General features: G+C 42.4%; 2 protein-coding genes across 6 annotated transcripts in view; one reads left to right on the top strand and one right to left on the bottom strand.

Annotated features, from left to right (window-relative positions):
• The window catches only part of SLC37A1 (solute carrier family 37 member 1), a 46,490-nt gene extending 39,092 nt beyond the window's left edge, over nt 1-7,398 (bottom strand). For 2 of the 5 annotated variants that reach the window (XM_077342784.1, XM_077342788.1), the window contains exon 1: nt 3,473-3,885. The gene's annotated coding sequence lies outside the window, so the exon portion shown is untranslated. Of the gene's footprint in view, nt 1-3,472; nt 3,887-6,962; nt 7,224-7,255 lie in introns of those variants that run through there. The other 3 variants (XR_013231955.1, XM_077342786.1, XM_077342787.1) reach the window with 3 other exon arrangements.
• A 43-nt stretch (nt 7,399-7,441) lies between these two features.
• On the top strand, nt 7,442-24,222 carry RSPH1 (radial spoke head component 1). Its single transcript, XM_077342789.1, has 9 exons — nt 7,442-7,645; nt 8,482-8,595; nt 10,465-10,570; nt 10,931-11,021; nt 12,175-12,310; nt 16,056-16,121; nt 20,816-20,987; nt 22,264-22,401; nt 23,874-24,222. The coding sequence occupies exons 1-9, from the start codon at nt 7,592-7,594 to the stop codon at nt 23,918-23,920; spliced, it is 924 nt and encodes a 307-aa protein (XP_077198904.1). The 5' UTR covers nt 7,442-7,591; the 3' UTR covers nt 23,921-24,222.
• Nucleotides 24,223-24,491: the final 269 nt, after the last annotated feature.

The raw sequence follows: 24,491 nt of genomic DNA, 5'->3' as shown, positions 1-24,491 counted from the left end.
GGGGACATGATTTATTTGGCACGAGTTCTGGTACAACTAAGAACAGCCTAGAAAAAATAGTTTTTTTACCTTTAAGATCAGCTTTTCCCATCTAGTTTGTTTTTCTGTTCTTAAATAATCTTTTATTTCTTCTCATCTTTGGCTCAAGTTTAAAGAATCTCACTTCGACCTCATTTTAATAACCAATGAAGTTATAATTGCAACAAAATTCAAAAGATTCAGGTTGCCCACAATGTTCCAGTCTACCACACTGACAGTAGGTAAGAGGAAATTTCTTGCAAATTTATGGACTATAATTTTCAGATAGCAACTAAGATTTAGGTGAACAGTGAAAAGGTAATTTGCAGAATAGCACTTAATTGTTCTCTTTAAGGAATCTTCCATTTGAAAGCAGAAAGAAAAATATAAATTAAGAACCAAACTTGTGGCTGAACAACAACAGAACTTTGTGGTTTCGAATGGGGAGGGGGAGAGAACGGAGAGCTTAGCTGTAGTGACCTAAGTTATAATTGCAGTAAAATTTGAAAGAATGGCAGATTGCCAGCAACTTTCTACTCCACCACATTTACAGTTGGTAAGAGGAAATTTCTTGAACATTTATGGACTATAATTGTTTTATTGCTTTCAATGGGCTGCTAGAGTTGTAGGAGTGCTAATTGCTTGTGGAAGCCTTTATCGTTCTGCTTGAATGTTTGAAAATAAATATTACAAATATTTCCATAAATCTTCAGTACTCTTTCATCCAAAATAAACTTTTAGGGTTAGGAGTCATGTCCTTCCTCTCACTGAGTTCCCTCAAGACCAAAAACTTACCAGCAAAAATAATAACAGATTGTGCAGCCCACAGTTATAAAGAGTAAAATTCATAAAAAAAGAAAAGTTTGATATGATGTGAACAAAACAAAATCTAGTATATAATTTTGTCTGCCGCAGAAAACACCCCATCCATAATTTCTTATTATTGTAAATATTCTTGAGAAGGACTAAACACCAGGACAAGGATGCACCTATCATACCCTTGTATATCTGCATTAACCATCAAGGTACAGATATATAACTAAGAATTCATGGTTCCTGAGAGAGACGGCAGGCAATATGGTGATTGTTCTAGACCAGAGACCTAGGTTCAAATTCTCATTTCATTGCAGGAGTTTAGGCAAATTACTTTATTTTAGTCTAATCTACTTCAGAGATAAAAGTCCTTATAATACACTTTATTAAAACTAACTAAATAACACAGTGTAGTGTGCAAAGTTTTTCACTCTACAGACATGCCCATAGCCAGAACTTTTTTGTTAGAGGGGCAAATTCTTTGGTAATGGGGAAGTAGAATAAAGTGGACAGCATTATGTGTCTGTATAGAACCTGAAACCTATGCCTGGGGGCAACCACAAGCCTAGTGAGAGCCAATTTGGTGTAGTGGTTAGGAGTGCAGACTTCTAATCTGGCATGCCGGCTCCGATTCTGCTCTCCCCCACGTGCAACCAGCTGGGTGACCTTGGGCTCACCACAGCAATGATAAAACTGTTCTGACCGGGCAGTGATATCAGGGCTCTCTCAGCCTCACCAACCCCACAGGGTGTCTGTTATGGGGAGAGGAATGGGAAGGTGACTGTAAGCCGCTTTGAGCCTCCTTCGGGTAGGGAAAAGCGCATATAAGAACCAACTCTTCTTCTTCTTCTTCTTCTTCTTCTTCTTCTTCTTCTTCTTCTTCTTCTTCTTCTTCTTCTTCTTCTTCTTCTTCTTCTTCTTCTTCTTCTTCTTCTTCTTCTTCTTCTAGTGGTCAGGCATATGGTTGGGCAGGGCAAATTTCAGGATGGGCCATTTCCTTCCTGTCCATTTGTAGCTACAGCCTTGCCTACAGAATTTGTGACCTGGTTGGATATTAAAAATTAAATCTCGGACGGGAGACCATGATCTTTGTTGGCATCCAGAGTAGGATGCTATGCTTACTTCAGTGGACACTGAGTGAAGCTTGCAATGCACTCTCAGCCTTCTTGGAAGAAGCAAAAAATGGAAGCCATTCAGATTAAAACATAGAAACCAGCAGTTGATCAAGTGTCAAGCTACAGTTTGATCAACTACTTTTTTTGTTTTCACTTACTGGGTTTGTTTGTTTTGTTTTACTTCTTTTAAGAAGGCTAAATATGCAACTAGATGCCAGCTGTGCCCTGCATCCACTGAGGTGAGCAGTGCATCCTACATGGCAAGGATTCCCAACCAGGGGGCTGTAGTCCCCTTGGGTCCGTGACCTTTCCCCTGCTGCCTTAAGGGATTCAGCCACAAACTAGGGAACCATCCACTTCCATTGCTCCCCCTTCCTCTTCCTGATTGTGAGTTCTCTTCTGGTTTCTGCCCCTGGGAGGGGGTGGAGCCTGCATGCCTACTCCCGCCTTAAGCCGTATCCTGTCTCTCCTCCCACCAGTCCTCCTCAAGCCTGCCTGTTAACACAGGTGGTAAGGTCATTTCAAGTGACATGCAACTTCTGGGGGGCATGGCAGGAGGTGTGGCCAGCTGACATCACTTCTGGGACTTCTCAAAGTCTCAAAATTATTTCAGGGGCTCCTCCACAGACAAAAAGGTTGAAAAAGGCTGCTATACAGGGATCAAACAAGGGGCATTATGAGTCTGCCTGAAGTTTTTTGAGTCTCCCTCCTCCTTGTATCATCCTTCCTGATGTGACGTTTTCAGTGGAGAACTTGAAAACTGGCAACTGTGTTGGGTTATATTGGGTAGCTTCTTTCCTTGCCAGCACAGCTACCCATTTTGTCTGCTTCATGGAGTTGTTTTAAAGACAGAATGGAGGAACTGGTTAAACCCATGAATGCTACCCCACTTTCTTTAAAACAAAGGCATGATTTTTTTTAATATAAAAGGATGGAACATCCAAAGAGGCCGGTATGTTTCAGCAACGCAGTATGCCATTTGGACTGTGCCATGTTCTGACCAACTGATGACCTAGCATTGGACTGGAAGAAAGCCTAACCCTTTGCGTTGAAATTCCGCTTGAGTGTTTTATTATTATATTTGCTGGGAGAGGCTCAGTTGTGAGTTGCCTCCAGCCACTATTTGACAGTGGGAGAGGAAGGGATCGAAATATTTTAACGGCCTATGGGGAAAGTGCTCCTCTCTCCTGGTACCCTCCTAACAGCTCACCTCGTGGAAAGCCAGCCCTGACCTCCCATTCACTCGCTCACAAAACGCCAGAGGGGCCTCGGGTGCTTTCGCTCCAGGGTTGGCTCTACCGGGGATGAAGAAAGCCAGGGCGAGCGCAGCCTGGGGCGTCCTCTCTCGGACCCCCCACCCCTGACCCCGAGGGCGCCTGAGACACAAGCCGAGAAACCCCCTCTCCCCCCTCCGGCTCAAGCAGCCTCCGCAGCAGGTGCATCGCCGCGCCCTTTCCCGCCGGCAGCCTTGCCTTGCCTTGCCCCCGAGCCCACGCGTCCCGCCGCGGCGCCGTCGGGGGTCTTACCTGCCTGCCGGGGCGACTGTGGGCCCCCTGCGGCGTATCAGCGAGAGGCGGGCGGGCGGGCAGGCGGGCGGGGGCTTCCTGGCGGCTGACTTCCTGGTGGCGCTTCTGGGCTGGCGGGCGCGGCGCCGCTTCAAACAAGGCGAGCCGGTCTTGACGTCCTTCTCGCACGCGGGCAGAAGAACCGGCTCGCCAGGTCGGCCAGGCCTCCTCCCTCGGGCGCGCTGACGGCAGCCGCGGCGAAAGAAGCGCCCCCGAGCATGGCCAGAGGCGTCGGATATCCACGCTCCCGTCAGGGAGAGAGAGAAGCGCCAGCCAGCAAGCTCTTTCTTTCCCTCCAGACGAGCATCCCCGTCTCCCTCTCCAGTTGAGGCTCTGCAGACAGTTAGGTGCCTGGCAGGTGGAAATCCGGCAGGTTCTCTTCCTCCCCCCTCCCCATGGAATAAAGACGGTTTACGAATGCACAGAAGTTCGGTCAGCAGGGATTGTTTATATTGCCATGCGTCTAACTTCTGTGAGGTTCCCTGTCATCTTGCAGATCTGGGAAGGGAAGTTTGCAGTTATGGGATAGATGGAGTGATAAAAGGAAAAACCATATACACCAAGGGCATGTTTCCTTTATCACTATCAACAATCACCCAGAACATCTCTGGGATTGTGTGAGGACCTGTCTGCGCCTTTTGTTTCATCCAGAAGAATGCATGGAATACTTTAAGAAGAGTTGGTTCTTATATGCCGCTTTTCTCTAACAGAAGGAGGCTCAAAGCGGCTTACAGTCGCCTTCCCTTTCCTCTCCCCACAACAGAAACCCTGTGAGGTAGGTGAGGCTGAGAGAGCCCTGATACTGCTGGGTTAGAACAGTTTTATCAGCACTGTGGCGAGCCCAAGGTCCCCCAGCTTGTTGCATGTGGGGAAGTGCAGAATCAAACCCAGCATGCCAGCTTAGAAGTCCGCACTCCTAACCACTACACCAGACTGGCTCTTAAAATGCTCTTATGTTGCCTTTTGCCTCTTGAATTAAGAATATTAATATAGTTGTTAGTTTCAATTATGCTGCTACCAAATACATGTCATAAGTAACACAAGTCACAGAAGAAAACATTTGAATACAGATGTTCATGAATAAAGCAATCTGAGTGCACTTTTGGATTTTTTTAAAATTAAAATGCTGGGGCTCTTATTTGGAAATAAAGTGCCACTAAGTGAGACTGACAAAAAGTCCACTGGATTTAGTGGCACTTACTCACAAGCAAGTATACACAGGATGGCAATGTTAAGAAAAGAAAGATACCCTTGTTCAGAGCGAATCACAATATAATTTTAGTTAACCTGTCCCCTTTACTGGATGAAGGGACTGCTCTCTCTCTGTCTTTTAATTTATGTTATTTCCTGTCTACTTCAGGAAATATGCTGACAAACAAGTTAGGCAAGAAACAAAAGTTCAAGGTAGGGTTCCACTCACCATACAACTGGCCTAACTGCATTTTGAGTTGGAAATGGGCAATCCTCTGCAGTTTCATTTATGTAGCTGTGCACCTATATATAGCAACTACACAGGAAATAACTGCCTGCTGTGGCAAGCATGGCCCCCTGGGAGAAGGCAGGGGGCAGGTGGGCAGGGCAGGGCAGGCACCCCCCCCCCAAACCTGGCAAGTAACAACAATGATGGAGAACTGGCATGTAGCAAGAAGAAGAGTTGGTTCTTATATGCCACTTTTCTCCCTGAAGAAGTATCAAAATGGCTTACAGTCACCTTCCCTTTCCTCTCCCCACAACAGACACCCTGTGAGGTGGGTGAGGCTGAGAGAGCCCTGATGTTACTGCTTGGTCAGAATAGCTTGATCAGTGCTGTGGCAAGCCCAAGGCCACCCAGCTGGCTGCATGTAGAGGAGTGGGGATCAAACCTGGCTTACCAAATTAGAAGTCCATGCTCCTAACCACTACACCAGTCTGGCTCTCAACAACAATGAAGAACGTTGCCATGATACTAGAACATGAAATATAATGACCTTTCATTCAGGACCACAGTGATATTTAGTATTTATATTTCAATGTTCCTCACAGACTAGCAGTGCAATCTTATGTAGAGTTCCTCTAGCCTAAAATTATTGGTTTAGCTTGCATTGGATGGCAGCTTAGCTTACCTTATGTATGCTTTGATTACATGCAGTGCAATCCTAAGAACACTTTCCTGGAAGTAAGTCCCACCGAGCACAGTTGAGTAAGATTCTGAGAACACTTGCTTAGAATAGCACTGCATGTAGTCTTCTCCATATTTCTTAAAGAAAGACTAAATTGGTACAAATAAGCTTGTCCTTTGAACTTTAAACCCAGTATTTCCAATTCACAGATCTACCGTTTTTAGTTCTTCATGTCAGTTTGTTGGTCTAAAAGTTTCTTGTTGCATGGTTGTTTTGCTGTTTTATGTATCGTAAACTGAAAATTGATTTCTTAAATGTGTTGCGATTTTAACAGCTAAAATGGTTGTTAGTTGCTCTAGAAACCAGACATGTTTGAGAGGAGGGATATAAATCTTAAACTAAAATTTTGTGACATTTTGTAAATTGATGAAAAGAAAATGTTTTATTTCCCAAATCTGCTCCAAATCAATGGGTCTTCTTTCCCCATGCCATGTGTTTTACCATACATAACAGTATAAATGTTCCCACTTAATTATCTTGCTTCCAATCTAAAAATGTGATTTTTTTAAATTATAAGAGTATAGCGTCACCTTAAACAGCAACATCATTTATTTCAGTTTTCATGAATCCTAGCTCACTTCCTCTGATATGTGGAAAGAAATCAAACTGGGAATTCTGTTTAAAGATAACAAGGTGAGGAGAGGATGAAACAGAGATGCATTCAAGATGCGTATTAGGAACATTTGTGGGATGGCTTTAATCTAACTGGGACTGAAATATTACTTTAAATTCTGCCAGTGTCTAACATTGCAATCTGAAAAGAAATTATGGAGATGAGTTTCCAAACTGCCTTTTGTTTGTGATTCTAACTTACAAACCAAACTTACATACCAAATGCTAGCTTTTAACTTCTTTGCTGTTTTCTTTTCCCCATAACAAGCAGTTCAACTACTTTTTTGTTTTATGGCTCCAGAGTTTACTTCCAACAACCAATAAGGAAGCAGTCTCACTCAGTAGGCAAAAGAACTTTTCTTTTGACATAATTATTTTAAAGCACTACAATAAAAGGTAATATGTAACCCTATCTTTATTTACTAAAATGTCAATGACTCTTGTCCCACAATTGGAACACAAAAGTGATGGCTCTGTTTTAAATAAATAAAAAAAAAACCACTGGAAAAAAGTAGAGAACAAAACCTTGGCCGTCCTTCTATGACTCCTTTAAAAAGAGTGATTAAAAAATTACAAAAGCCTGATCAGGACACACCAGTTCTACGTCTTGGCTGGCTCTCGTGATCGCTGCTCTAAGACACTGCATATGCAGAAGTGTGCATGCACACGAAAGTTCATACCTTGAATAAAACTTTTTGGGTCTTAAAGTTGCCACTGGACTCTAAATGTGTTCTGCTCCAAGACAGCGTTTCTGTTGCGCACGCCTTTCAGGCCAAGCGACTCGCGAGCGTGCAGTTTACCCCCAATGATATATATAAAAAAGGGACATTAATTAGAAGTGGCTTTGATAGCTCCGTAGTCATTGGCTGAGCTTCTTCCTCTACGCCGCAGCGACAAGGAAACCTTGATAGTCCAGTGAACACGTCCCCTCTCGACGTCAGCCCCGGACTTTTCATTTCTATTCTGGGACTACCTGCGCCGGCGGTGTTGTTGTTTCGTTTTGGCCATCGAAGGAGGAGGAGAGCAGAGTGACGGGACGTGGGGGGAGGGGCAGCCTCCACATCAGCATGGCCGGGTCTCCTTCGCGCGCGCGGCCTCCCGCAGGTGCTCGTTGCAGAGGCAGGCGCGAGCCCCCGCCGACCTAGGAGCGCGTTCCCTGACGCCGCCGTTACCCACGGTTGCCTTAGGGACGGCGCTTCTCAAGCCCCAACTCCCAATCGTTCGCTGAAGGGGCGGGGTCCGGCGAGGACGCTGTTTCCATAGCGACCCCTCCCCCCCCCCCTCCACGCCGCCGGAGTTCCCGGGAAGCATGTCGGATCTTGGCTCGGAAGAGATCGAAGAGGAGGCAGAAAATGATTTGGGGGTCAGTAGGGAGCGGGCGAGGGAAAGCGGGGCCAAGGCGTCGAGAGGTTACTGGGAAGGGAGAGTGGGGGTCTGGTTATATGCAAAAGGGTTTTTTCCCCCCTTCTGCTGAAAGATTCGACGATATTTGCAAGATTGCAGAAACTTTTTGGGACAAAGCCAGCTATCATAAGGAATTTATTAAAGTGAAAGATACCAATACTGATCATTAATAACGAGTGTTAAGCTTATCAAGAAGGATGGGCTGTAATGTCTCCTCCCTCGTATTGACTTCTCCACCCCAGCAAAAAGCACAAAATCCAAGTTAAGTAAATATGAGAATGCAAAATAATGGTATGCAAATATGTTTCATGATTTCTTTACAAATAGTCAGCTTGGTGTTGTGGTTAGGAGCCCCAATTGTAATATGGTGAGCTGAGTTTGATTCTGTGCTCCCCCACGGCCTGCTTGGTGGCCTTGGGCTCGCCACAGCACTGATCAAGCTGTTCTGACGGAGCAGGGATATCAGGGCTCTCTCAGCCTCACCCACCTCACAGAGTGCCTGTTGTGGGGAGAGGAAAGGGAAGGTGAATGTAAGCCCCTTTGAGATTTCTTCGGGTAAAGAAAAGTTGTAAAGTTGTACGGTGTGCCCTATTGAAGACATTTGCTGTGCTCTAGCAGAGCTACACTCTTCTAAGTCCATCTGGGTCAATGAGAGAAATTGAAAAATTAATCTGATTTTTAGTTTTCAGACGGTTTTATAATAAAGCTGAAGCACTACTAGCTTCCTAGGCAATTTCATGAAATGCCACCATCTTTAAGCTGAGGGGGTGACTATCTGATGCACTTTAAAAACAGGAATATGAAGGTGAACGCAATGAAGCTGGTGAACGACATGGACATGGGAAGGCCAGATTGCCCAATGGTGACACCTATGAAGGACAATATGCAAATGGCAAAAGAAATGGACAGGTAATATATACCCAGATATAACAGAGGTTATACAGTCAAGAAAAACTGAGAATCAAAGAGAAATAGATTAACTTACAGAAATGCTATGAGTGGAAATAGTGGACCCAAAAGGAAGCTTAACTCTGGAAGTTTGTTATTGTCCACCAGATCAAAGGCTAGACTATGATTTAGAAACCAAAAGATTTAAGGAAAGTAGTAAAATAACTGTGTCATAGTAGGTGGTTTTAAAATACCACAAATCGTTTGGGTCAATATGTGTTCATGTCAAAAGAAAGAGATTGGGTTTCTAGTTCTCCAGTGACTGCACCATGGAGCAGATGATCACAAAACCTACTGGGGTGAGGTGATACTGGACTTGGTCCTTAGTAATGCTCAGGACCTGATGCTTGCGCAATGCGCGGGCGCGGCCCTGATTCCCTCTCCCCCCCTCCCGCAGTAAGAAGCTTCCCGGGCCGCAAGCTTGCAGCCTGGGAAGTTTTTTACTGCGGGGGGGCGGGGAGAGGGAGCCGTGGCCCGGCGCCAAGGCCTTCGCGGCCCGGCACCGGGCCACTGCCCCAGAGGACATTGCGCCCTGCGGAGTACATAGGGTAATTAACATATGGAATTCACTGCCATAGGAAGTGGTGGTGGCTGCAAGCATCGATAGCTTCAAGATAAACATATGGAGAAGTGGTCCATGAGTGGGTATTAGCTGTAACTATAGATGGAACACTATGTTTGGGGAAGTGATGCTCTATATTCTTTGTTAGGGACGGGTATGAAGCACAAAAATGTGGTTTGGTTCATGGGCAAACCATGAACTGAACCACAAACCCAATTGGCTTGCATGTGAACTAGATTTGGTTTGTGAGAGTTCTCTCTGGAACATTTTGGAGAGCCCACATCCAGCCTGTGCTGAGACAGCTGCATTGGCTACCAGTTAGTGGATCAGGATTAGTGGATACCAGTTAGTGGATCACAGCTGAACTGTGGAGGTAACCTGTTTCCATGGCTCATTTGCTTTGGGTTCTAAATGGCTGAGCTGTAGAACTGGATGCTCCTGCAGCTAAGCTGTTTCCAATCTAAACAACTGAGCTGCCCCCACAACTCAATTATTTAAATACTTTCTTGGACAGCTAGCTGTCTAAGAAAGTCCCTTTAAACAGCTGCGCCATGAGCAGAGGCTGCCCCTGTGGCTCAGCTGTTTCCAGTCTAAACAGCTGAGTTTCAGGGGCAGCTTGCTTCATAAAGTTCAGCTACTTAAATGGGCTTTCTTGGGCACCTAGCCTCCGTGAATGACTGCCCAAGAAAGCTCTTTAAACAACTAAGCCATGCAGAGCAGTTTGTGGCTCAGCTGTTTAAAAGGGCTTTCTTGGGCAGTCAGCCCCAGGCTCACAACCATTTAAACCCCTGCTTTCTATTCCTTATGGCTTTTCACTGGGAGCAGAAAGCAGTAGTTTAAATGGTTCCCAGCCAAATGGGGAGCTCTCTGCAGCTCAGCTGTTTTAAGCCCCTTCTTTCTGCTCTTCACGAACTGCTATGAAGTGCATCAACATTCATGAAAGTTATGGAGGTTCTTCAGTTCATGAACATTGCTTCACAAACTATGAAGCAGCCAAAACTCATGACTAACTTTAGTTTATCAGCTGGTTCATTCATCTCTATTTTTGATGTTTGGAGGGTGACAATGGGAGGGCTTCTGGAGTTCTGTCCACTGATGGCACTTGGGTTTTGGCCACTGTATGATACAGTGTTGGACTGGATGGGCCATTGGCCTGATCCAACATGGCTTCTGTTATGTTCTTAGCCAGTCAGTGGCTTGGCTGATATAGGCCCTGCAGTAAAACAAACATGAGAATGAATAAGAACTCTCTATAATGTGTGTTTCAGGGGCTATATAGATTTAAAAATGGTGCACGCTACATTGGGGAATACTACGACAATAAAAAACATGGCCAAGGGACCTTTATTTATCCTGATGGGTCCAAATATGAAGGTAAGCTACATTTTTAAAAAACTTAGATACAATGTAGGGCTTTTGATAAGTAAGGGCTGGTTCAGCTATTTCTCTTTGGGTGTATTTGAGAGAACGAGTAAATGAATAATGAAATGGTGAGAAACAGGGATGAATATCAGATGTTTGATCTGTGTTTTGATGATAGATTTAGCATAGAATCATTTTGCTTCAGCATGACTTGGTCTTGGTCATGATTTTAGGGGATTTTTGCTTCACTGTATATTACTGAGCAGTTTTTTTTTTCTATGTGAGTAAATTAAGTGTGTAGTTGGGCAATTGAAAGACTGAGCACTGTGGCTAATAACGAAACATAACTAGATCAATGTGTGTTTGTTGCAGGAGAATGGGTAGAGGACCAGAGGCATGGCACTGGTGTTTACAGTTATGTCAATGGAGATACATACACTGGAGACTGGTTTAATCATAGCAGGTTGGTTTGACTAAGGTTTGATTCTTTCGTTACAGCATGTGAACTTTAAATCCATAGAAAATAAAAATTGTCACAGCAATCAAGAAGATCTAATATTACAGTTAAAATCTTTTCCAAGTCTCTGGATATGTTATTAATCATGACCGTTAAAGAAGACCGCAGTTGCTCCTACTGTTGTTCCCAGCAACTCAGCTTCAGACTTTGAACATGGATGTTTTAATTTATATTCATAATCACCATCTCAAAGATTCTCTAAACTCTTGAGTAAAGGTAAAGGTATCCCCTGTGCAAGCACTGAGTCATGTCTGACCCTTGGGGTGACGCCCTCCAGCGTTTTCATGGCAGACTCAATACAGGGTGGTTTGCCAGTGCCTTCCCCAGTCATTACCGTTTACCCCCCAGCAAGCTGGATACTCATTTACCGACCTCAGAAGGATGGAAGGCTGAGTCAACCTTGAGCCAGCTGCTGGGATTGAACTCCCAGACTCATGGGAAAACCTTTCAGACTGCATGTCTGCTGTCTTACCACTCTGCGCAGGTTGATTTAATCTCTCGCCTTCAATATGTCCCTTCTGGATTATTTTCAGCTCTCATTCGTCTGTTTTTGAAAGAATTTTTAAAATAGTTAATTTACCAAGTCATTTTCTCACATCTGGATATCCCTTGAGTATATAGAGATCCCTGCCTTGACTTTGGGTGGTCCCATGTTAGAGATTTTATCACCTTCATAAGTCCAGTGACGTTACTTTTGTGATAACTAAATTGCATAAGGCTAATAGTGACACGCATCTACACCTGCCTATATAGAATAAGAAAAAAAGTATTTTCAGCCTTTGATTGTTTGTTCAAAAATAGGATAGGATATAGGATTCAGACTTCTTGATAAAATAAGACTAATTTAAAAAAGCTTTTGATATTGAAGCATTTTTTCACCAAGATATTTTGGATTATTTAAAAAAGCTTAACTGGTTAAGAGAACAAGTTATTTGAATCCACTGGAGAGTGAATTACATTACAAGAACATTACAGCATCAGAATTTAAATCAATTGACACTGTCATTGTATGAGAAAAATAAGATGAGGACAGTACATTTCTCCATCTACTGTGAAGCCGCCTTTCAATTTTAACAAAATTGTTGTTTTCTCTCTATAGACATGGACAAGGGACATATGTCTATGCACTAACTGGTTCCAAATATGTTGGCACCTGGGTAAATGGCCAACAGGAGGGATCTGCTGAACTTATTCACCTAAATCATAGATACCAGGGGAAGTTCATGAACAGAAATGTATGTATGTTAGATATGATATTGATTTTTAGGCTACCTTGAAAGACATCACTTGTTATCATTGTTTTTCATTGAGATTTTAGTACAAAGCCTTCTGTTCATTGTGTATTTCTAAAACACATAAAATATAGTTATGATATGTAGAACATATTAGTACACAAGAAGCTCCATGTGAGCTAGGATTTAGTGCCGGGGGCAGTTATATACATAAAAGTTCCTGTGGAGATTTAGATTGACTTGAGACATTTCCTGCACTTTGGTATTGCCACTGTTTTTTGGTGAGTTGAATCGCCAGCTGATGCTCCAACTTTGTGACACTTTGTCCAGATGGCTGTCTGGACTCCCCTCCATGGGGAGAACTCTACACCTGCGCAGAGAACGGGACGGAGGATGGAACCGCCTCTGGGGAGGGACGAAGGAGTCTCTGCCGGCAACAAGGCAGTGGAAGCCTCCCTCGTCAGGCGAAGGGTTGGAGAAAGGAGAAGGGGCGCAGAAAGGGAGCAAAGAGGGGAATAAGGAAAAGGGGACTTAAAGAGACAGATGGGGGAAACAAGGGAGAACAAGGGGAAACAGGAAGACTTATCTGGGGAAGAATGCAGACAGGACAGGTGCGGAATCTTGAGAGGCAACCCTACAGGAGGGGAGTGGGGAGAGAAACGGCCAGAGGCTGGAGAAGAGGGTGACTGTGGAAATCAGGCCTGGCAGATGCTGGGGATGAGAAGGATGGTGGAAACAGGGCTGGCAGACGCTGGGAGAGAGGAGACTGTTATAACAGGTCTGGCAGATGCTGAGGGAGAGAGAGACTCTCAGGTTGTTGGGAATACCAACTTACCTGTCAACCAAAGGTGGGGAGAGATATGAGAGCCCTATTTTTTACTCCTTGAAGAGGTGGCTCCTACAGTGAACAGAGAACACAATGGTTCCCTATCTTCAAGCTGCCATTGTACAAATGCTTCAATAAATTCGTTGAATCTATGTTGGTTCTGGGAAATCTTTAATATCAAAGAACTGTTTGTCTGAAGGTGTGGAGTAGGGGCCTGACCTGGAGGGCAGGCCCCACTCATCACACACCCCTCCCACAAAAGGGCATTTATTCTGGGGGATTTATGTCCCACCCCACTTCCTTTAAAAAATATATTGTGAGCTGTTTTGTCAGGAACTTTTTCAGCAGCATTACCTCCTTAATTTTTTTGTGTGTATCTGTGCAATAATGTGGTAATGTCATAACACAGTTTAAAAAAAAGAGAGACTGGATTTAAAATAGATGAGGGCTCACTGTTGATTGGCCCTTTGGATTCCCACAGCACCTAGAAGTTTTTACTATTAGCAGAAGTTTGAATTCTAGACAGCACATGGGGAAGATTTTGTGACACTGTGATTCTCTAGTTTGCACTTAGTGACCACACACCCCTGAAAATTGTGGGCAACAGCATGGTTGCTGCTATTTCAAAGATCCTCTTTAGTTGCCAACTAATAAAATGGCTTGCAAAGGTTCCTAAAAATTCCTAAGGAAATAGTATTTTGTTTACAATAACTGAACTGTGTATACGTATTCATAACAGTGTTATTATGACAGTTTGATAATGATAAAATGCACTTACAGGAAATACTGTACAAGTTTAGCTTAACTAATTAGGAAATCAATTATATAATTCCATTATTTTCAAATCTTTAAAAGATTAAACTGTCATCAAAACACATAGAGAGCTATAGGGAAAGAAAAAGGTGATAAGAGAATGAAGAAACAATACAAGCGCAAAGCAACAAAACATACTGACAAAAATCGTAAAGTATATAAGGAAAGGAAAGGAACTTCATGGTCCTGTAATTACATGGAGAAAGCTACATTAAACCTTACTGCTCATTTTGTCCCAGTGTTATAATGGTGTGTTATAATCAGCACCATAATGCAATCAAAATTATGCTTAAAAATAAAATAAACCAGGGTTCAGTAAACCTGGTAGGGAGAGCAGTATCCGTGCAATACTGATGTGACAAAAGGGCATCAGGAAATAAAATTCAATTTTAGGAATTCCACACTGGAAAACTGCGAGTTAATACCTAAAAGGGGAAAAATAATGGGAAAGTAAATCTGGAAAATGTGGGGTAATGGGACACTACATTCCGAGCTACTCCAGAAACAGCCAGAAGTTGTGCAAAAGTTTTACAAATATTAATGTTTTAAGATAAGATGGTTTGCCCATGTGCGGAAATGATCTGAGAGTCAGGCTACACCTATCGGAGGACCTCATATTATTATGTTAAATAATAATTGATTGCCCTGTCATTACATGCCTTCTTACTGCTTTTTCTTAAAAATAAAAACTGTCCAAGGGAGGAAAAGGGGAGAGCATGGAGTCAGTCTCTGGGGAAAATCACCATTCCACCATCAAATGGAAGTAGAATTAAAACTGTAGTTCCACATGACAATATGTCAACCCCTCTCCATTAAATCTTGTGATATCCTCTCCCAACAGTAACACATGTGGGCAACCATATGTGATCAGCCCACCACTGATCTATGATGATCTATCAAGAGACAGAGTTGTGCAGATAGAAAGAGCAGAGGTGGCGAATGTATCTCATTGAGGGTGGCAGGGGAGGAGAGTCTCCAGAAGTTCTTGCAAGGCTGAAATGATTGTGTCCTGTTGATTGTGGGGAGCCACCTAAAGTGCCTTTCCAAGATGCTACTGACAAGATGTGAAATGATTGCTTTAACCAAACCTTCAGCTACCTCCTAATAATTGAAAATGAAAGGGCCAGGTGTAATCCCTTGAGGAAGTTTTTCCATAACTGTGAGGCTGCCACTGAAAAGAACCTTTTGTGTTACCCACCTAAAAACCTTCTTTGGTTGATGGGACAATCAGGAGAGCTTCTCTTTGTGATCTTAATTCCTGGGCAGGAATATGATTGATTGATTGATTGATTTTTATGCTGCTGCTCTCCAAAGGTCTTGCGGCGGATTACAATTATAAAACAATAGTTTCCATAACAACGCTCCTTATTACAATCCAAGCGGACAGCGATCACTTCCCTAAAGGATTTTAAACACCTCACACCCATTCCCCATTCAGCCCGAGGGCCAGGTTCTCTTCCAATGGGAGTGGGGAAACAGATCTAACCTATCTGGGGGATCCTCTAATGAGAACGGCAAGACTCTGCCAGGACCCTAAGCCCTTCTGGGAGCTCATTCCACCAGGTTGGGGCCAGGACCAAAAAGGCCCTGGCACTGGTCGAGGCCAGTTACAGTAGTCTAATCTGGAAGTGACCATTGCATGGATCAGTGTGGCCAGGTACTCGGAGGACTGGTAGGGTGCTAGATGGAGAAACGCTGTACAGGCTACTTTCATTACCTGAGCCACTGTGGAAAGGGAGGCATCAAAGGTCACTCCCAAATTCCTGGCAACCGGTGCAGGAGTTAACTGCATGCCATCCAGGCAGGTGAGCCGCGTTTCCTGAACCTGCTCCCTCCTACCCAGCCCCAGGACCTCTGTCTTGGAGGGGCTGAGTTACAGACGACCCTGCCTCAACCATCAACCCACTGCTTCCAAACAACTGGTGAATGTATCTGGGAGGGAGTCTGGCCAGCTGTTCATTAGGAGGTAGAGCTGGGTGTCATCCACATATTGGTAACACCCTAGTCCGTAGCCCTGGACCAGCTGGGCTAGAGAGCGTTAGAGGTGTTTTGCAGTTTTAGGATGCAAATTATTTTAAAAAAAAATTGTTATTTTTTTTTCATACACAGCCAATGGGTCCTGGAAAATATGTATTTGATATTGGATGTGAACAACATGGTGAATATGTGCATGATGTAAGTATTATCAAATCCCATAACTAATCATTGTGCTTATTCATTTAATGCATTTTATGTCTTTTGGCTAAACTGATTGAAGCGATACATCTGTTTGAGCTTTCTTTTATAACATCCATATACCTCAACATGACCCCATCTTTGGATACTTAAATTCTGGAGACTGGGGCCATGAACATACCAGACAAATTGTTCTTAATGCTACTTTGCCATGAGTCTCACTGGGCCAATCACAGGCTCTTGACCTTACATACTTCACAAGGTTGTTGAAAGGATAGAACTGATGAATGAGGAAGATGTCAGCTGCTTTGGGTTCCCATTGTGGAGAAAGGCAGAGTATAAGAACATAGAAAGATCCCTCTTAGATCAGACGGGTGGTCCTTCTAGTCCAGCATACTGTCTCACACAGTCGCCAACCAGTGCATCTGGAGGACCAACAATAGGGCATAGGGGCTGAGGCCTTCCCCTGACATTGTGCCCTGGCTCTGGGACTCAGTTTTAGTTCTTCTGAATGTGGGGTTCAGATAATAAATAAATAAAGCTGCAGATGAGGGTGGGAAGGAGAAAAAGAGAAGCAAGTAAATGTGAGGATGTAGAGGCTAGGGGAGGAGGAAAAGATATGATGGGGTGGGGAGGATCCAGCAAGTTCTTGTGGGTTCCACACTGTGCAGCTGAACTGGACCAGGAGCTGGCACCACACAAGTTGGGCTGCTCTGAGCCCAGCAGTCAACAACATGTGGAGTTTTCTCAGGGTGAGGCTGCCAGGAGAGAAATATGAAGATAGCATAAAGATAGGTTGGTAGGACAGCAAGAAGGAGAGAAGGAAGTGGAGAAACATGAGAGGCTGTAGGGGCTTTCAGGGGAAGCAAAGAGAAAATAGTCCTTTTAAGTCCTGCATTTGTTGAAGGGTAATAGTAACAGTTCTCATTTCTAATAGTGTTAATTCTGTAAACTAGACTGTGTTCATCATTCTTTTGTGTTCTGCAGACTTTGATGAGCTGTTGCAAGGTCATACCTTTCTCTGACTCCATCGGGTTGATCTTTGCAAAAGATGGAGGGTTCAGTGCAGCACTGGAGTCCCTTTCTTCATTTCCTTTGGCCATCACCTTATAACACTCATTGGTAGCAGAGAAAATTTCTGATAGGTCATAAGTATTTCATATCTTTGCAGGTGTGCTTTTCCAACCCCCGGTTAGGCCCACAACCTGCAGTTAGTACTGTGATGTTACAATAACAGTTCAATCCTAATAACATATTCCTGGTTGTAAGCCCCACTGAGTAGACTTGATTGGATTTTGAGCATCCCTGTTTAGGATTACACTGTGAAGCTCTTATTCTTAGGATTTGCCTCTTTGACAACAACACAATCTTTCATTCTGTGCAGTCATTAAAAGTAGAGCATCAACATCTGCTCTCAAGGCTGAAAGAGGGAAATTCATCTTCCAAAGGGTAATAGTGCCCTGAACTTGCTAAAGAAATAGCAGCCAATTCCTTGAACTTTATCCATTTTTAAATCACACAGTCTGCATGTGAAAACCATGGTTAGGAGCGATGTCACATTATCTGGTTGCACAAGCCCTTCTTTAAAGTAAGCTATTTGTAGGAACCAAGGATTTGGCCTGTCAGAGTTATATACTTCTTAGTTCAGTTGATTTTTCTAGGAACTGCTCTGACATTGTCAGGTACTGCTCTGGTGGCAGACTCCTCAGAGGTAAACTACCTCCCAAGTCAAGGCTGGGCCAGAGTAGGACTTGCGAGACTGGAGAGTAGTTATTTGCTTACTGTTTATAGAATGCAATCGCTGTGTGAGATCTGACAGTGTTCCGTGGTCCTCCTCCAATCCAGAAAAAGATTTAAGTTATATAGGTTTTTCAGTCATGCTGTGCACATTTTTTGAGGAGGGTAAATTTACTTTTCAAAATGATTTCATTATTCCTCATAAAGATGAATTCAGGTGTGTAGCTGTATTGGTCTGAAGCAGCAGAACAAAGTTGGAGTCCAGGGGTACCTTTAAGACCAACCAAGTTTGTTGGTCTTTCATGCTCACAAAAGCTTATACCTTGAATGAAACATGGTTGGTCATAAAGGTGCCCCTGGACTCCAACGTTATTATTACCCATAGTCCTTTCCTGTTCCTCTTTGCACTAAGTGCCTGCCAGACGATGCTTGGGATCACTGCTGACACCAAGTCCAGTCAGAGCAGGCAGGGGGAGAGCACAGGACAGGAATTCCCCTCCCTCCACTCACCTCACCCTGGGGGTGTTCTTTCTGATGCATCTATGGTGCTGTGCCTTGGGAAATTATTTCTGAGGGTGCATCAATGTGTCAAGTCGTGGGTATGGAGGAGTTCTTTGCTTTTTATTTGTAGCATTATAGTATATCTAAATTAGTCTTTTTAAGCTTAGCGTTTTGCCATCAGTTAAACAAATTACGATTTTTAAATGTGCAACTCATCTGAGTTATTGATTTCAAAAATAAATTTCATATTTTTGCATGATGAGAATTAAAAATCATGTCCATTTCCCACTGCAAGCTCAACTATACTTAATGCACGCAAGTTCCATTCCTTTGATGAACATCAATTTTTAAAAATGCAAATGGAGCTTTTTTGGTACCCTGGAATTCATAGTTTACATTCATTTCTTTTCACAACTTGCTTAGCCGATGCAAACCAAGAACGAGAGAAGAGGCAGCACAGAACTGCCATCTATTCCCAGCCATGAGAAGCAACCAATCATTGAAGCGTTTATCTTCAGAGAGCCTCAAATAACAGAGGTGCCCTCTGGCTTTGAAGTGTACTGCATGATTTGCTTGCATGTGACATGTTAGGCATTTTGGAAAAAACAATACCTTTGAAACATTAGTTTCTATACTTGTGCTCTGCCTTCTAAAAATATTGCTTTTTCAGTCCCCCTGTACAGTAAAATTGTTTTGAATATTTTACTGTCTTTTTTCCTCAACAGAATACTTATTTTTGTTGTATGCATTGGTGGAGAAATAATTTATTGTATCTTTGAACATTGAACCTCAATAGCTCTTGTACCAACTTACTGAAATTTCTGTATCTGCAGTTTTATTTATCAAAAATGAACTATTAGATGAAAATGTAATGCAAGAGGATATTCTCTTCCAAGATGCAGAGCGATTTAGTAGAATGAAGGTGGATCTGAACATCTAACACTTTTGCACTAATCTAATATATACCTGTTGATGTCAAAGAAATATTTCCATATGTAGCATAAGGAGGCAGAATCTTGGTTCACAGAAGCACTGTAAACAGTATTTGTGCAACATTTCCTTAATACTGCAATAATTAACATGATACCAAAAATGGTGCCCATTAGCTAAGACAGTGATAATGATTACTCTGAGCTAAACATGTTGTTGTTGTTGTTGTTGTTGTTGTTGTTGTTGTATTTATTGCCCACCGCTGTGAGCAAAGCCATCTCACAGGAGTTATACAAGATAAACCCCCCACAAATATAAGGTTAAAATTTAAATTCTATCCAACCCCCTCAATAAAAATGATAACAACAACCCACCAGCAAAAACCTGACCTCACCCCTCACTGAGCCTCAGGAGAGAACTAAGGGGGTGTCGACAATCCAGGTACATAGAAGACCAAGCTAACCTGGCCTGGAGAGGCCCCTCTGATCTTCCATACCATGGCCTCAATCAAAGACCTGGCAGAAGAGCTCCATCTTGCAGGCCCCGTGGAGTTCACTTGCGTTCACTTGGACTTCTTACTTCCATCTAAATAAGTGTATGATGGGATAGCTTGCTGTACCATTTGTTCCTTAAGTTTGTACCCATATACCTTCCATCAATCAAAACAGGAAAACAAATATACTTCCTTTCCGTAAGTTCCTGGAAGAGTTCTAAGCAAACCATTTTAATGTGTAGTGGCATTTCTAAAATACAGAAATCACATTTTTATGTCTAAATATAATAAATATTTTTATTTGCATTCATCATTTTACTCATCATTCTGACGTTTCAGAAATGCAAACTTTAGTAAGAACTAGCAAAGCAATGAGATGCAGTTCCCAAGTAAGAGAAAGAGGGTTGTGCCAGCCAAAAGTTTCAAGTTTGACAGAGATGCTCCAGCATTTATGAGCAAATTCAAAACTACAACAATAATTGCACATCATAGGGCATGGGATGTAAGAGGAGCATGCTGTATCAGGAACAGAGCAACATTAAAACTAGACACTTTATAGTAGGGGTTCCCAAAGTGGGCAGTATACCTGCCCTGCAAGTGGTAGAAGGATCTGGGGGGGGGGGGCGGTTTGAGGAATTTTGGGGAAGCAGGGGGGGATTTTGTCTCCTGCCTTTGTCTAGCACAGGCCGTCACTCAATTTGTCCTTAATTTTTCTCTAAGAGGGTTGCATTGTTGGTTCATATCTTGATTCTTTTTATGTAAATGGCTGCAGATATTACATTTGTGATAAATGCTTCTGGAAGAGATGAAAAGTCATGATGATTTCTGTTTCACTCTATTTGAGGCTACAAGAACAATAGAGCTAGTCTCTGTGTAAAAATGGTTCTGAGATAGGCCTGTGTATTCCTGAGGGCTGCAAGGCTGCATGGGGTGTGACTGTGTGCCCTACTGAGGCCTAAGCAGATCTCATATGCAGGCTTTGTCATTTTTGTTCTATTCAAATCATTACACTGGATATTTATCTGCTGTGCAGGACAAAGGAGAGGAAGAGGAGGAAGAAGAGACTTTAGCACCAACTGTTCCAAAGTGGAAAGCAACAAAAATTACTGCCTTAACACTGTGGGCACCTGAAGAACCACCTCCCGCAGAAACAACCCCTATAGCTACTGCAGAAGTTCTTATACCTGAAGAACTAGAGTCTTCAGGTTTGTGCTTTGCCACAAAAGTAATCTTTCAAACTCTATTGTATTCCTTTCAATGAGTGTCCTGTAGGGAGGAAGCAAGATTTTGCCATGTGTTACCCTAGCAAGAAAGCAGAGTACCAGGCATGTGTTGGTTATTCTTTTTTTCTCCCCCCCCCCCAGAAAATCCAATCCTGTTCTTTGTGGAGATAGCCATATAGTTAATCAGAATCTGAGTCCAAAAGGGAGTGTGTAGAGAGATATTAGGATGCAGATGGAAAATGGTGGATAAGCAAAAAGTTTAAAAAATAAGGCATTTTTAAAGGGGGGTGTAGGAAAATGTTTGCAAAAATATTTGTAGAACATGATAAAACATACAAAGGAGACTAATATCCCCAAAAAATGTTATGCCCTTTGAAACTATAACATGTTTGGATTTGTGGGAAATTCTTAAATTGAAAATCCAACTTCTTCAACTACCAGAATTGGCATTCAAAAGAGAAATGAAATACATACTTAAACTGAGGAGTGGGAGTCTTCAGCCTGAGAGGATCAGAAGTTATTGAACTGAAGAACACATGTACTGTACAAAATACAACTATACAAAATGTCCAGATTGTGGGAAAACTGTCATGCAGACTTACTATATCTCAGAGAGAAACTACATTCATTTTGAAACCATAAGTAAAGATTTCATCTCCAGACTTATTGTACAGATTTTATCTCCAGATTTACTGTACACCAAATAACAATCTAATGCAAGTAAAAACCATGAAAATGCTGAGGCAGTGGGATGGTTTCGGGTAGTTATCACCATATGTGACAAAATCCAAATAGAAGATATATCATAGACATGCTTAGTCTGTGGAGGAAAAGTCACCTTTTGAAAAACAGGCATATTGGCCCTCATGAAATCTAAAACATAAAATCCTTTAAAAATGAATGTTTCATGTCTCACATTTTGGTTCATCTTAATAGAAGGTATTACATGGATTTTGGTTTTTGTAATGGTAGATTTAGCCTGATTAGACATAAGAGAACATATACTGATGAGACAGTGGGAAACCCTTCACCACAAATTTCAGATTATTATACTCAAGAACCCAGGGGGAAAATTGCTCTATGGGGCAAGCTTCAGTTTCAGTTTCAGTCTTGCTGATTTCTACACATTAGAATACCTACAAAAGAGGGAAGTGTAGGAAATTCCTGACTTGGAGAGACCTGTGCCAGTTGTAATATCAATTTTAAAAGCATGTATTGTTTTTTGTTCATCCTCAAGTTCCCATTTTCTTTGCTTCAGCTGCTGAGACTGTTTTGGAAACTCCTGTTGATATCACTGAAGCACCTACAGAAGCAGCTGAGGTCAGTGAAATTACACCACCATCTAAAGAGCCTGAGGAAGATGAGGAAGGGGCTAAAGAAGACCAAGGAGATCAGGGTGAGAGAGAGAGAGAGAGAGAGAGAGACTGACATGACTTGTTCTTGAGAAAATCATGCTGACTCTTAATAATTACAGCCATTCGTTCTAGCTGCTCAAGGACCAACTGCATAATGATTTGTTCTAAAATTTTGCCAGCTGTAGACGTCAAGCTCGGTAGTTACCCGGATCCTCCTTTTCTTCCTTCTTGAAGATGAGGACAACATTTGCTGCCCCCAATCTTCTGGCACTTCACCTGTTCTCCAATAATTGTCAAAAATAATGGACAGAGGCTCAGAAATTACATCGGCAAGTTCTTTTAATACCCTTGAATGCAATTCATCTGGCCCAGAGGACTTGGTTTCATTTAAAGAAACTAGGTGTTTATGGACTAGCCCTTCAGTGATACTAGGCCATAACTCCCATCCCTCATCATGTGAAATTATTTTGCATGTTGAGCACAATTCCTGTCACAAGAGAAGACTGAGGAGAAATAAGAATTGAGCAGTTCAGCCCTCTCTTCATCACCTGTTACAATGCCACTTTCTTGTCCCCATAATGGTCCTACCATGTCCCTATTCCTTTTCTTACTTTAATATGACTAAAGAACCTTTTTTGTTGTTTTTAGTACTTCTTGCTAACCTAAGCTCATACTGAGCTTTAGCTTTTCTCCCTAGAAGCCTTGGTTATTTGTTTATATTCCTCCTTGGTTATAAGGTCCTCCTTCCATTTCCTAAATGAGTCTTTATTACTCAGTTAATTTGAAAGCTGTTCATGGAACCATCCTGGTTTCTTTAAGGTTCCTCCCAGTTTTTCTTTTCAAGGTAATTGTCTGCAATTGTGGCTTCAGTATTTCACTTTTGAGAAACTCCCAAACTTCTTGGACTTTCATCTCCCTAGGTTTTTCTGACCACGAGAGTCTACCCAACATAACTTTGTTAAAATTCACCCTCCTGAAGTCCAGCCTGTATGTGTGACTATGTACCTCTTTTCTCTTCCCCAAGATCATAAAGTCCAAAATCATATGGTCACTACTACCAAGCACAACCACAACTTTTACCTCATCAACCAATTTTTCCTTATTGGTGAGAATCAAGTTTAAAACAGCGGATCCCCTGGTTGTCCCTCCCATTTTCTGGGAAATGATGTTGTCAGCAAGACAAGTCAAGAATTTATTGGACTTTTCCTTTTTAGCGGAGCTGGTCTTCCAGCAGGTATCTGGGTAAATGAAATCTCCCAACACCACTAGGTCCTGTCTCTCTGAGAACATCTTTTTTCTTTGTTTAGATATCCACTGTCATGTCCCCCCAGAGATTATGTATCCCTTTAGGATTTTTCTTCAATATATGAATGCCTGTGAAACTTTAACTTTTTTTTCTTGCTCTTTTCAGCCTCATCTAAGTTAGATTATGCTTTTAGGAGCGGATATAAGTTTTAAATTCTGTGCTTGCATATTACTATCATTTTTCTTCCATTTCATTTTTCCTCCACAGCTGCTGCTAGTGCAGAAGAAAAGGAAGAGGAAGCAAAGGAAGAGTAATGGAAGGTCAAAAAAAAAGTGGTGTACAAAGAAATGGTGCCTGATCTAGTCCTGGCTAAGCAGTTTTGTCTAATTTATTTCAGTTATGAGATCTAAGCATGTGCGTAACTGTTCCTCTGAAACTGCTGGGACTGAAAAGGGCTTAGCTTTGGCAGGACTGTGTCCATGCTTTTAAAATGAGTTTATTATATCAAGATGGTATTCTTTTTAAAATTCCAATCTCTGTTGAACTGTTTTGAATACTCATGTTTTAATACTTAGCATGAGTTTGAATATTTTTGAATTAAAGGTTTCTGAGTCTCTTTTATCTGTGGTATACTGTACTCAACTCTGGACATTTTTAGACACTACAGGAGTCAGTGTTTTGTTTTTTGCTTTATCGTTATTGGTAATGGAAATAAGTCACCGACATTGCCTGAAATGTGCATTTGATTGAACTTAATATCTGCTGCTTTCTGTCCTATATTAACTGCATTTCTTTGTGCCTACAGGAAGATTTGGCCCAGCAATCTATTAATGAAATGCACTAGTGGATGCAGATTCTTGTTGTATTCCACTCTCCAGCACTCCT

Source organism: Paroedura picta, chromosome 6 (genome assembly GCF_049243985.1).
Source record: "Paroedura picta isolate Pp20150507F chromosome 6, Ppicta_v3.0, whole genome shotgun sequence".
In the NCBI taxonomy this organism is placed as follows: domain Eukaryota; kingdom Metazoa; phylum Chordata; class Lepidosauria; order Squamata; family Gekkonidae; genus Paroedura; species Paroedura picta.
Note: the sequence above shows the minus strand (reverse complement) of the source record. Positions and strands in the feature narration are given on the sequence as shown.